Raw genomic sequence first — 13,683 nt, 5'->3', positions numbered from 1 at the left:
GTTGCCAATTCCAAACACGCTGGGTGAAACCCTTTTCTTTATATCTCCTGAAATCTTTTCTACCTATTATAGAGTCATAGAGTCACAGCACGGAAACAGACCCTTCGGTCACACTTGTCCGTGTTGACCAGATATCCCAACCTAATCTAGTCCCACTTGCCAGTATCTGGCCCATATCCCTCCAAATCCCTTCTACTCATATACCCATCCAGATTTTTTTAATGTCTTTTTAATGTTGCAATTCTTAAGTCTCTATCCATGGTAATTGATCTCCCTGCTACCAAAACAGATCTTTTCTGTCCTCTCTATCCAATCCACTCATCATTTTGTATACCTCAATGAAGTCATTCTTCAGTTTCTTCTGTTCTAAGGAGTTTATCCAGTCATTCCTCATAGTTGCAGTTTTCAAGCTCGGCAACATTCTTGTAAATCTCCTCTGTACTCTTGCCAGACTAATTATGTCCTTCCTGTAATTCAGTGACCAGACCTACATATCGTATTCCAGCTGTGGCCTAACTAGCATTTTATACAGTTCTACCATTACATCCCTGCTTTTGTATTTTAAATCTTGTCCAATAAAGGAAATCATTTACCTCCCCTGTCTCTTTCAAGGACTGATTGATGTGCACTCTAAGAATCCCCACTTTTTGTATCCATCTCAGTACCCTCCCATTTATTGTGTATTTCCTTGCTTTGTTTGTCCTTTCCATATACATTACCTTGCATTTCTCCAGAATGAATTTCTTTTGCCATTGATAGCATTCTGGCATTGACAGCTGACCTCTTCAGTATTAACTACACCATTATTTTTGTGCCATCTGGAAATTTCCCAATCATACAACCCACATTTAAGTCCAAATCATTAATAAAAGACATTAAGCAAGGAACTGAACACTGAGCACTGTGCAACACCATTGGAAACCAATTTTCATTCACAAAAAATTGCGTCATCCCTTTGTTTCTGGTTGCTCAGCCATTATTGGATCCAACTACATTCTCTGTTTCCTACAGGCTTTTAGTTTTCTGACCAGTCTGCTGTTTAGAACCTTGTCAAATGCCTTTCAAAAATCCAAGTAGACAATACTCATTGCACTACCTTCATCAATCTTCCTTGTTATTTCAAATAAATTAGTCGTGCATGATTTTCCTTCATGTAACAATTACATCTTTTTAAACTTTTTTAAGTTTGAAGACTGAATTTGAAAAAGGACCATTTTACAACAAAGGACTAAGAAATGATTTGCTACACTTTTAAGAGCAAGTTTTTGAAACTCATTGTGAGTCCGGTTTACTCTGTTGCTTTGCAAGCAGTGTAAATAGACAGCACTCCAACAGGGTGTGTATACATAGTGAGAAATTTGATTGCCAACAAGTAGCTGATTGGTTTATGGAATTATGTCTAGTTGTGGATATCATAGGTCAGCAGCTGTCTGATTGGTTTCTGGGTGGCTGATCAGCTCATGGGTATGAACGATACAGTGAGAAATCTTTGGATCTCCATAAGGGGAGGTAGTGTCCATATCTCTCATTAGTTAAAAAATATGTATAATTAAAGAAAGCCAGTAGTTTTCTCCCATCAGTGATTGCTTTTAACCACTAAGTCAAAGGCTATAATTTATGAGCTAGTCATTCTGCCCTCCTGGGAAGAATTGAAAGAATCTGAAGGACAAGCTCGGAGAACTATAGAACTTGGGGAACAAAAGAATCCTGAAGACTGGTCCAATTGGAATAGTTTCCTCAGTTTCTTCCCTTCCCAAAATCAGTGTCTTTGTGTACTTTGATAACATTTTTAACCTTTGTTTCCAGGAATAGTGGGGCATGATTTCTAATTACCAAACCCATGTTCACTATCCTTCCTGATTAATCAATGCCTTTCTAAGCAACAGTTTGTCCTGGCACTCAGAATTAATTCTACTCATTTATCCACTGTCAAAGTCTGACTGACCAGCCTGTAATTGTTTGCTCTATCCCGCTCACCTTTTTAAACCAGGTAATCATGTTTGTGGGCTACCAGTCCTCTGGTATCTTGCCTATATCTAGAGAAGATTGGAAAATGATCCTTGGAATATCTGTTCATTCCCCCTTTAATAGCCTTAGATACCATCTATCTTTTCCTGCTGATTTCAAAGATGTCAGTTTCTTCAGTATCTCCTCTCACTTTACGCTTACTGGATAAAATAGTCTGAAATGCTTACCTGGATAGTTAGAAAATTTGAGACGGAAAAAATTATTATCTGCCTCCAGAGTAACATTCCTGAATACTCTCATCAATCATTTTCATTGATGTATTCCATACCCTTTTATCTACCAATTTCCTTCCGCCTTCTCCAACCCACTTCCAGCATCACCTGGTCGTCCTCCATTACATCACTTAGCATCCATTTACTTGCCCATTCACGTACACTAACACATTGAAAAGTATTGGGATCATTTAATATTTAATTGAATATGCCACCTAGTGCTGTAAACGTGGGGCATGGCTTCTGCAGTGACTCCCTTTGCTGCTTTTGCTGCGGATTGCTGCAATCTTCTGCATCATGTTTCACATTCAGGGCCTTTTCAATCCAACTCGGTAAAGGGCAGTATTTTTGTCTGATCAGTGTCAGATTCTGCCTCCGGTACTGACCAGAAGTTTTGAACCTTGTTAATAATTTGTAAATCTCAAATGCATGTCTGATCAAAATCTTCTTACAGGATTTTAGCTGCCTCCTCTGAGTCTGCAATTTCTCCCAGCTTGCAAAAGCATTCTAACTGCAAACTGGTTTATTTGTGTGAAGCAAATATAAGAGGGCTTTAAGCTTTGATCCCCAGTTCACTGCATACAACCCAGGTGGCCGAGTTCTCCTTATGACTGTCTTCTTTCTTCCTTTTACGCGGTTGCTGATCCATATCCTAGTTTATGATTGACCACTAGCTTCAGTTTCCCGGGTGCAATAGGTTCTATAATACTTGCGTATGAATGTTACTCTTGTGACGTTTAGGTCATTTTTGGTTGATCCAATCTTCTCTTTGGAATTGCAGCGTTTGGCTAGGCAGGCACAGAAAGATAATTTCTTCTTTAACGACACTTCAGAAATTTTTAATCAGGATCACAAAAGTAGTGGTAAAGATTTGAATTGAAGGTTGCAGAAACAGTTTTATTTTTACACCCACAATCACAGACTCATTTTAAAAGAATCTTTTTTTGATTTACGTTGTCTGAACTATGACTTAATGCAAAGGTAGTTGTCTGCTACTTTCTGTGCCACGTGCAATTACTGGTATTGAATAGATGCTTTGCATCCATTTTGATGTTAGAAGAGCCAACATAGTTACTGTGCATCTATTAGTTGTAATATCTGGATTTTTTTCATATAAATGGTAAACTGGAAGCTATAGTGAATTTAAATGTAAATGGTTCACTATTTAATAGGGTTGAGTGCTGCGCTTCAAAGAGGAGAAAGTTAGCTGCACAGTAGCTCCGGGCAAGGGTGAGTCTATCTTGCTATGAGAATCTAGACTCTGATCTAATAAAGATGTGATTCAAAATGAGCCACAGAAGTCCCAATTTATGTAATTGCTATGTTGGATCAGTTACTCCAAAAGCTGCCTTTAGAATTCACTGGGAAAAAAAAGAAACATTTGAACAATCACGGTGTCTGGTTGAAATAACATATTATGGAAACTGTTTCACTTCTGGAGCAGCATAATTGCTAACAAACTCCTATAACTTGAAAGGCTTTCCTGCTATGTTTGAGGTACTCGATTAGTTGTGGTTAGAGAAGAGGAAACACAATATTATGATGCTGGCAAGTTCTACAAATGCAAACTAATCACTTCAAAAGTTGACCACTGACAAACCACATCATTATAAAGCTTTATTTTCATGGAATGGCATTAGGTTTTCTGTATTGAGCAATGAAAGATTCCATTCAGATGCATCCAAAATAGGGATGAAATTAATTTTGAGTGCATGATGGTAACTATTCAAAGTATTGACATTACAGATTAAACAATTGTTTAACCTCTGAAATGAATAAACCTCCATAAATTTTAGGGGTATGGGTGGGTTTCGCTTCGGCGGGTCGGTGTGGAAAGGGCCTGTTTCCACACTGTAAATCTAATAAGGGCGGCACGGTGGCACAGTGGTTAGCACTGCTGCCTCACAGCGCCTGTAGACCCGGGTTCAATTCCCGACTCAGGCGACTGACTGTGTGGAGTTTGCAAGTTCTCCCCGTGTCTGCGTGGGTTTCCTCCGGGTGCTCCGGTTTCCTCCCACAGTCACAAAGATGTGCGGGTCAGGTGAATTGGTCAAGCTAAATTGCCCGTAGTGTTAGGTAGATGTAGGGGTATGGGTGGGTTGCGCTTCGGCGGGTCGGTGTAGACTTGTTGGGCCGAAGGGCCTGTTTCCACACTGTAAGTCTAAAAAAAAATTATGCTGAACCTTGTTGATGTGACTGGTAACTGTACAACAACAATTTGCATTTATGCAGCATCAATAATGTTGTAAAACACCCTGCCATGCCTGTATAAAATAACCTGTATAATCATCAAAGTTTCAATATTGATTGGTCTTGAAGGTAGACATCAGGCAATTCTGAGGAACGGTCATTTGACACAAAACGCTAACTCTGATTTCTCTCCATGTGCTGTCAAAACTGCTGAGCTTTTCCAGTAGTTTCTATTTTTGTCTCTGATTTACAACATCTGCAGCTCTTTTAGTTTTTATTGAAGACATCAGGCAGTCAGCTGTGGAATTTTCAATCTGGTTTGCTTGATTTACAGGTCTAAATATAATAGACTGACTCGGAAATATGGATAAAACATTTTATGTCTGCCTGCTTCATTCCACCTGTAATTTGCCAAGGGAGGTGGTTATTTGAACTGAACTATTCATTTAGGGTTTCTCAGTTTCTCAGCTAAAAATGTGTTGCTGGTTAAAGCACAGCAGGCCAGGCAGCATCCAAGGAACAGGAAATTCGACGTTTCGGGCCAGAGCCCTTCATCAGGAATGAGGAGAGTGTGCCAGGCAGGCTAAGATAAAAGGTAGGGAGGAGGGACTTGGGGAGGGGCGATGGAGATGTGATAGGTGGAAGGAGGTCAAGGTGAGGGTGATAGGCTGGAGTGGGGTGGGGGCGGAGAGGTCAGGAAGAAGATTGCAGGTTAGGAGGGCGGTGCTGAGTTGAGGGAACCGACTGAGACAAGGTGGGGGGAGGGGAAATGAGGAAACTGGAGAAATCTGAGTTCATTCCTTGTGGTTGGAGGGTTCCCAGGCGGAAGATGAGGCGCTCCTCCTCCAGCCGTCGTGTTGTTATGTTCTGCCGATGGAGGAGTCCAAGGACCTGCATTTTCAGCTGTGATCTCCAGCATCTGCAGACCTCACTTTTTACTCGAAGATTTCTCAGTTTCTCAACAATTCTCTTAGTTCTCAACAATTTGTTATATCAAGCAACTTTTAAGTGATAGTGATTCAAAATATGTCTTCAGGTTTGCTGGGAGTTTTGCAGTTTTTTATTTTTCATGAGACATGGGTGTCACTGATTGGGCCAGTATTTATTGTTCATCTCTAAATGCCATTGAAAAGGTGGCAGTGAGCTGCCTTCTTGAACTCTTGTAGTCTATTTGCTGTCAGTAGACCCACAATGCCATAGCAAGGAATTCCAGGATTTTGTGCCAACGACACTGAAGAAGAATGATATAATTCGAAGTCAGGATGGTGAATAGCTTGCAAAATAACTTGTAGGCAATACGTTCTCATAAATCTGCTGCTCCTGTCCTCCTAAATAGGAGTGGGTTTGGGTTTGGAAGATGTTCTCTATGGAGCCTTGGTGAATTTCTGCAGTAGATGGCTTCTTGTAGATAGTACACACTGCTGCTACTGATCATCTATGGTGGAGGGAGTGAATGTTTGTGAATGTGCCTGTCAACAGGCTGCTTTGTTCTGAATGGTGTTAAGCTGCTCGAGTATTGTTGGAGCTGGACTCGTCCAGGTAATTGGTGAGTATTCTATTGCATTCCTCACTTGTCCCTTGTAAATGGTGGATAAACTGCAATGTGGTCAGAAATGGAGTGACATTGGTGGAACTCAAACTGAGCATCAGTGAGCAGGTAATTGTTCAGCAAGAACTGGATGATCGGACTGTCGATGGCATCCTCCACTAGTTAATTGGTGATCCAGAGGGTGGTAAATGTTCAAATTAAGTATATTTCCTTATTGTGATCTTACTGATTCTTTTTCATTATTTTGAAGACCAATACCATGTTTCTTTGAAAATAAGTTTAGTTACTTGAGCCAAGTTACTACTGATTTTTTTTAATCACCTGATCATATTTCTTCAAGTGAGGTCAGTTTAGCTCAGTGGGCTGAATGGCTGGCTTATAATGCAGAACGACTCCAAGAGGGTGGGTTAACTGGCTGAGGTAATCACGAAAGACCTTGGCCCTCACTTGACCCTTGGATTAAACCACCATCAGTTCTCTCTCTGTCTATCTGTGACTCTCTCTCTCTCTCTCTCTCACTCACACTCTCACACTCACACTCACACTCACACTCTCTCTCTCTCTCTGTCATGTCTGTCTGTCTGTCTCTCTCTCTCTCTCTCTCTCTCTGTCTCTCTCTCTCCCCCCAGTCTTTCTCTAATGAGAGGCTAGCCCTGTGGTGTGATAAGACTAGAGCGATATTACAGTTTGGTGGAGGTGGTACTGCAGATGCTGGAGATTAGAGTTAAGATTAGAATGGTGCTGGAAAGGCACAGCAGGTCAGGCAAAATACGAGGAGCAGGAAAATCGATGTTTCAGGCAAAAGCCCTTCATCCTGATGAAATGTCAATATTACGGTTTGGCTAGTTTACGATTGAAAGTGACTCCAACAGTGTGGGTTCAGGTCCCACACCAGCTGCAATTACTCTGAAGGACTGTCCTTCTAAACCTGTTGCCTCACCTAAGGTACGGTGACCTGAGGGTAAACCACTACCAGTCATCTCTCTCTAATGAGAAAGCAGTCCTATAATATGTAGATTGTAGTGAGTTTACCTGTATTTTTCGAAGATATTTCTAATGAAAAGTCAGGACTGAGACTACCTATTGTAGTCTGGAATTATTTTCATCGTTAATCTGTGCAATTACAATATTGTAATCTCTGCCTAATGGATTTTTGTGGAAGTAAGAATTTATTTTAACAAAACTTAAAATGTTGATTTTTCTTGATCATTGTAAAAGAGGTTGGAGAGTATTTAACCAGAAGTACTTTCCATTGTTTCTGTCGACTTGTGGTTTTGGTGTCAAACAAGGATCCCACTGGATTCTGACGGAGGCCTCAGTTAGTGTTTGATATATATGGGATCCTGGCTGCATTTTAACTGACACTTGAGCATAGTGTCAATTAAAGTTGTTGGGAAACCAACAAAATCATTGAAGATTGAAGTAAATTTAAAGATAATTAAAGGAACCAGGACTGTGCTGCTTAGACCTCTGAATCTGCCTCCAGCCATGAGACATTGGCAACATGCAGATATATGACCAGGTTTGCCCAAACTTCATCTCCTGCCTCTGGCCAGCTATCATTTCCAGCTAACATTGGTGAAGGAGCTATCCAGTGGTGTTGGAATCTATCATTAACTGGTAGGATATTAGGGTGAGAATGCCATCTGTTCCCACCAGCTTTGCAGGATTTGAATCTGCCCATTACATTTTTCTCCAACCTAATTCTTTTCAATTAGGGCTTAGCAATGTACCCACACTTCATAACTTTATTTAAAAATTGATAAGGTTTTTCTTGTCCCACTTCTCGAGCAGAAATTGGGTTGTATATGACTTTCAGAAAAGTAAAAGCACATATATGTTACTTATTAAGTCATGTCCACACCATTTGTACATATTGTGGATAGCTGCCTATATCAGGCTGCCTCCGACTACACATATGTGACTTTCACTGAAGTCATTTAGAGAAATGTCATTATAACATATACGTAATAGAGTCCCAGCTATATTGGGTAATAACCTACTCACACCATTATAATATATTGTATTTAAGTCCCTCCATGGGTATATATAATTTTCCCTTGTCTTGGTGTTTGAAAGTGATCATTTTGGTAGGAGATTGAAATCATCATCTAGTGAAAGTGACTGTTGCCACACAATACTTGGAATGATTAAAATGAAGAACCCCTGAGGGATTCAATCTGTACATGGCATTTCATATTCATTTTGCTGAGTATCTTACCTCCTGTAGAAGCAAAAGCAAACAGATGTGCAGTAGTGCCTGGCAGCATTTGCACTTGGTTCATTATAATCAGTCTCTTGTTTGTAAGCAAGATCTTTTTGTCTCTAAAATGCTACATAGGTCCAATGTCCAACACTTTTAATAGGAATAATGCATGAATGCCAATGTGCCTGCTGTAAGCATTGAATAATGTCTGTATGAATAATGGGCAATGCAGAAATGAGATGTAAAGGCGTGCAGAACAAATGTTTTAGACAGACATAATATGATAAGTTAGTGGATTTCATGTTATGGGCAGTCAGGTAGGATCTTCCAAGGCTTCACCTTCAGGGTGCCATTTTTAAAAGACATCTGGAGAGTGTCACTATGCTTTGAGCTCTTGTCAGGCTGCTCAGGTAGGGTGTAAGCCTGCCCTATAGCCATATGGTGAGTTGCATGCTCCATGACTCACAACTGGTTTTCCCTTCCTGATGCTATTATGTGCAAGGTATTTGTGGTTTTCAGCTAATTGCCACATGCGTGGAAAGCACTGTTTGACTGTTGGTGACCTTCCTGACAGTTTTAAATCTCAATGTACAGCCTGGAAAAGTGTTTACCTAATTTCTTTAACCTTATTATTCAGCACAGAGAGCGATAGATATTTTTAATCAATTAAGGGGATTAAAGGATTATTGGGAAAAGGCAGGAAAGTGGTGTTGAGGATTATCAGATCAACCATGATCTAATTGAATGGCAGAGCAGACTTGATGGGCCGAATGGCCTGCTTCTGCTCCAATGTATGAGTGGCCTACATCTTAAGATCTTATGGTAATCCCACAACCAACTTATCAGATCAAAATTCAGCAGTTCTGATGAAGAATCGTAGTAGGCTCGAATATTACCATGTTCCCCTCTGCACAGAGGCTGATTTAGTGTACTTGTTAGAAAGTCTTGAGTTTGCATGCAGTCCCATGTTTTTTGGGAAAGTAATACAAGTGCTTATGACTACAATTGTTTCGACTATTTAGATTGAAAGATTTTTTTACTTAAAATTCCTTCTCTTGCTAATTAATGTTGGGATTAGTTGATTTCAGTTGGTTTGTCACCATATAAATCTTTAAAAAGTGAAATCTTATCCTGTGGTTTTCTCTCCATTGACATTATGGAGATACTTTTTTGAAAAGGAATCAGTCTATACCAGAACAGTAATAAAAGATTTTCGGAGAAACAATGATGAACTTACCTGCTGATATTAAGTATTTGATATGTTTTCTAATTGTTTCCTCTTATGTCTCATATTAAGTGGAAAATGAATAGTTCAAAATTGAGCTGTTTGTCCTTTCTTAGCGTATGATAAACCTGTCATGGATATTTCCTGTTTAATAGCTCACTCAATGCAAACTAAGCTGATAGTGTAACCTAACCATATTGACCTTTTGGCAGTGCAAGCAATGTAGATGCATAGTTGGACAGGCTTGTTTACACTACCTTCCTTAATACTCTTTTTAAAAGTGTTGTAGACAAAACGTGGGTTTAGAGAAGTGTTTGTTTTACAATAAGTCTCTGGATAATACTTCCCATTCAAAATACTCACCCACTTTAAAGTGAACAAAATGTACACTGCATTTTTTTTGTCACTTAACTCTATGGGAATATGGATTTTATCAAAAGTTTGACAATCAGTAGAATTTAATTTTTGCAGATCATAAAAAGGTACTATTTTGCTAATTTCAAGTTTTAAAAATCACACTTTTCTTCAATGAAACTAGATCTTGATAATGTCAAAAGAACTATGCACCAAAAGGGGTAATAGTTTAATGCTTACAGAAAATGATCAGAGATGAAAGTGCACTTGAGAAACAGAACAGAATACAACTGAAGTTGATCCGCGAAGGAAATAATTTATTAAAGATTTTAATAGCTAAGCATTGTGAACAATGTTGGGTACAATGTAATTTTAATCTTTTATTTGCAGATATGCTTCAGAAGAAACCTACAATGGATGACTTTGTTGATGCCTTAGTGGCAGATCTGGATTTAAACTTTGAAACATACTTGGTAGACTCTGAGTAATTGATACATAAGTCTGCAAAAATATTTGAATTACATCAACATTCAGGACATAATACTGTATGTGTGTATATATTGTGATTTATCGACATAATTTCAATGTCATTAATATTTTGTAGTGATTGGAACCTATTTAACTTGTAATTTTCATTAAAGTACAATGTTACTTTTTAAATATTTTCTCATTTTTATTGAAGTAAAAGGACAAAGAGTGTTTTTAATGTTTCTATGTTTTACTTGTTGAACCAGGAGAAACTTGCATTCTATGCAGAGATGTGGTATTACCTTTTACAGACTAGGTTTGTCTATTCACATCAGTGAAGTTGGGATCGCTTCGTTCCTATTATATTTTTTACTTACTGTAATGTTTTTAAATATGGGTCGGCTCTTTGCACAGCATACATTATCCATAAAAATGCCAAGGATTTCTGTTGAGATGAATACAATTGTGTCTCAAGGTCAGTTTTCTATTTATATCAAAAGAGAAGCAAACTGATCTTCTGATTCATGGTTTACCTATCTCTGAGTCTAAACTAGCCCCTAACTAATCTTCTCCTCCACATTACAGCTTAGGCATTCCACATTGTTAACTTCTCCCTAACAGTGAAATTGTTTAAAACACTCTAGAAACATTTTTCTCTGTAAATCAATTACAGTTTTGAAGAGTTATCTCATAGAATCATAGAGATGTACAGCACGGAAACAGACCTTCCGATCCAACACTTCCATGCTGGCCAGATACCCCAACCCAATCTAGTCCCACCTGTCAGCACCTGGCCCATATCTATCCAAACCCTTCCTATTCATATACCCATCCAGATGCAATCGAACTAGCCTCCACCACTTCCTCTGGCAGCTCATTTGATATATGTATCACCCTCTGCATGAAACATTTGCCCTGTAGGTCTCTTTTATGTCTTTCCCCTCTCACCCTAAATCTATGCACTCTAGTTCTCAGCGTGTTAAATGCCTTCTTAGCCACCCTGTCTATGTGGGAAGTTAGAAACTGGGACAGCACATAGGCTGGTCATACTGTTTTCTCCTGAACAAAGACATTAATTTCAATCCTATGATTCTCTGGATAGTTCAAGATTGTGTATTGAGTTTCTTAGCTCTTCCCTTCCTGCACTTCTCTGTTGCATTCCATCTCTCCCTTCAGTTAGGTGCTGCTGACTACCACGTCCTTGAATAATGTTGATGTTTTGAAAACAATTCGAATTACAGAAGAAAAAGTACTGGAGATCTTAGAAAATATACAGGTGGATAAGTCTCTGGGACCTGATCTAGTGTAGCCCAGAACTTTGCAGGGCCTCTTGCAGAAATATTTGTTCCATTTATAAATATGGGTGAGGTGCCAAATGACTGGAGAGCGGCTAACATGTGTCTTTATTTAAGAAAGAATGTAAGGATAAGCCTGGGAACTATAGACCTATGAGTCTGACTTCAGAGTTGTTTGAAGTGATTCTGAAAGATAGAATTTGGATAGTCAGCATGGTTTTATGTGAGGGAAATAGTGTCTCACAAACTTGATTAAGTTTTTCCAGGAAGTAATCAAGAAGGTTGATGAGGGCAGAGCAGTAGACATTGTCTACTTGGACTTTAATAAAGAGTTTGGCAAGGTTCTGCGTGGCAGACTAGTTGTTAAAGTTGGATCACATGGGATTCAGGGTGAGCTTGCTGTTTGAATGCAAAATTGGCTTAATGGCAGGAGACAGAGAGTGAGGGTGGAGGGTTGTTTTTCAGACTGGATGCCTGTCCAGGGTGTTTCAAAGGGATCAGTATTGAGGTCACTTTTGTTTGTCCTTTATATAAATGATTTGGATGCAAATATAGAAGGCATGGTTAGTAAATTTGCGGGATGACACCAAAATTGGTGGCATAGTAGACAGTGAGGAAGCAGAGAGATCCTGATGGAATCTCTGTGGAGTGCCAGATGGAATTTACTTTGGATAAATGTGAGGTATTGCATTTTGGTATAACTACCCAATGTCCTACTTTTAATTGTATAAGTCTGGCCTTTGTTTATTGTGTTGAGCAAAGAGACCTAGGGGTTCAGCTACATAATTCTTTGAAGTTTGTATCACATATAGACAGGTGGTTAAAAAGGCATTTAGTATGCTTGTCTTCATTGCTCAGACTTTTTGATTATAGGAGTTGGGATGTTATATTGAGATTATACAGGACATTGGTGAGGTCTCTTCAGGAGTGCTGTGTCCAGTTCTGGTCTCCTGTTATAGGTAGGATATTATTACGTTGGAGAGGGTTCAGAAAAGATTTACCAGGATGTTGACAGGAACAGAAGTTTGAGTTAAAAGGAGCGGCTGGATAGTCTGGGACTTCTTTCACGGGAGCATAGGAGATTGAGATGTGACCTTATAGCAGTTTATAAAAAAATTAGATTTGATTACTTACAGTGTGGAAACAGGCCCTTCGGCCCAACAAGTACACATGATCCTCCAAAGAGCAACCCAACCAGACCCATTCCCTTTCATTTACCCCTTTGCCTAACTCTATGGGCAATTTAGCGTGGCCAATTCACCTAACCTGCACATTTTTTTGGACTGTGGGAGGAAACCGGAGCACCTGGAGGAAACCCACGCAGACACGGGGAGAATGTGCAAACTCCACACAGAGACAGTTGCCAAGGCCGGAATTGAACCTGGGTCTCTGGTGCTGTGAGGCAGCAGTGCTAACTACTGTGCCACCATGCTGCCCGGTGTGAATGGCAGGTGTCTTTCCCTAAAGTGGGGGATTTCAAGACGAGGAGGCATATTTTTAAGGTGAGAGGAGAAAGATGTTAAAAAGACATTAGGGGCTAGTCTCTTACACAGCGCGGTTTGCATATGGAATGAATTTCTTGAGAAAGTGGTGAATGTGGGTGCAATTACAATGATTAAAAGACAAGAACAAGAGATATGGGCCAGAAGAAGGCAGGCAGGGCTAGTTTAGTTTGAGATTATGTTTGGCATGGACTGGTTGGAGAAAAGGATCAGTTTCCATGCTGTATGATTCTATGACTCCTTTGCCAACATCTGGGGACTTGAGCTAAAATTGGGAGAACTGCTCCACACAATCACCAACAGCTTGACCGACAGAGTCATATTCACTAAATCATATGTTTCAAACAATTCTCATCAACTCCATTCCCAGGTATGCCTTGTCCCACTGGCAGGACAAACTCACTGGAAGAGGAGGCACAATTGTGTGGAGTTGGGACTTGGGAGATCTCAAAGTTGGCTCTTGAAGTCTCATGGTATCAGGAAAAAAGAAATCACCCTGCTAGTTATCACCTCAGCTGATAAATTTGTGGTAACCCATCTTGAACATAATTTGGAAGAAGAATTGAATGGCAAGAATACAGATTATGTTTCGGCAGGAGAACTTCAGTGTACATCTCCAAGAATGGTTTGGTAACTCACTGCTGATTGTGTTTG

At 39.6% G+C, this 13,683-nt stretch overlaps 1 protein-coding gene across 2 annotated transcripts in view; it reads left to right on the top strand.

Moving 5' to 3' along the window:
* Nucleotides 1–10,372, top strand: part of LOC132816788 (mitochondrial intermediate peptidase-like) — a 159,914-nt gene extending 149,542 nt beyond the window's left edge. For both annotated transcript variants that reach the window (XM_060826736.1, XM_060826737.1), the window contains one exon: nt 10,155–10,372. In XM_060826736.1, coding sequence (XP_060682719.1) covers nt 10,155–10,252 — 98 coding nt within the window. In that variant the 3' untranslated portion in view covers nt 10,253–10,372. The remainder of the gene's footprint in view (nt 1–10,154) is intronic.
* Nucleotides 10,373–13,683: the final 3,311 nt, after the last annotated feature.

This window comes from Hemiscyllium ocellatum, chromosome 6 (assembly GCF_020745735.1).
Source record: "Hemiscyllium ocellatum isolate sHemOce1 chromosome 6, sHemOce1.pat.X.cur, whole genome shotgun sequence".
Lineage (NCBI taxonomy): Eukaryota > Metazoa > Chordata > Chondrichthyes > Orectolobiformes > Hemiscylliidae > Hemiscyllium > Hemiscyllium ocellatum.
The sequence above is the reverse complement of the archived record's forward strand: the minus strand, read 5'-3'. Positions and strand labels throughout refer to the sequence as shown.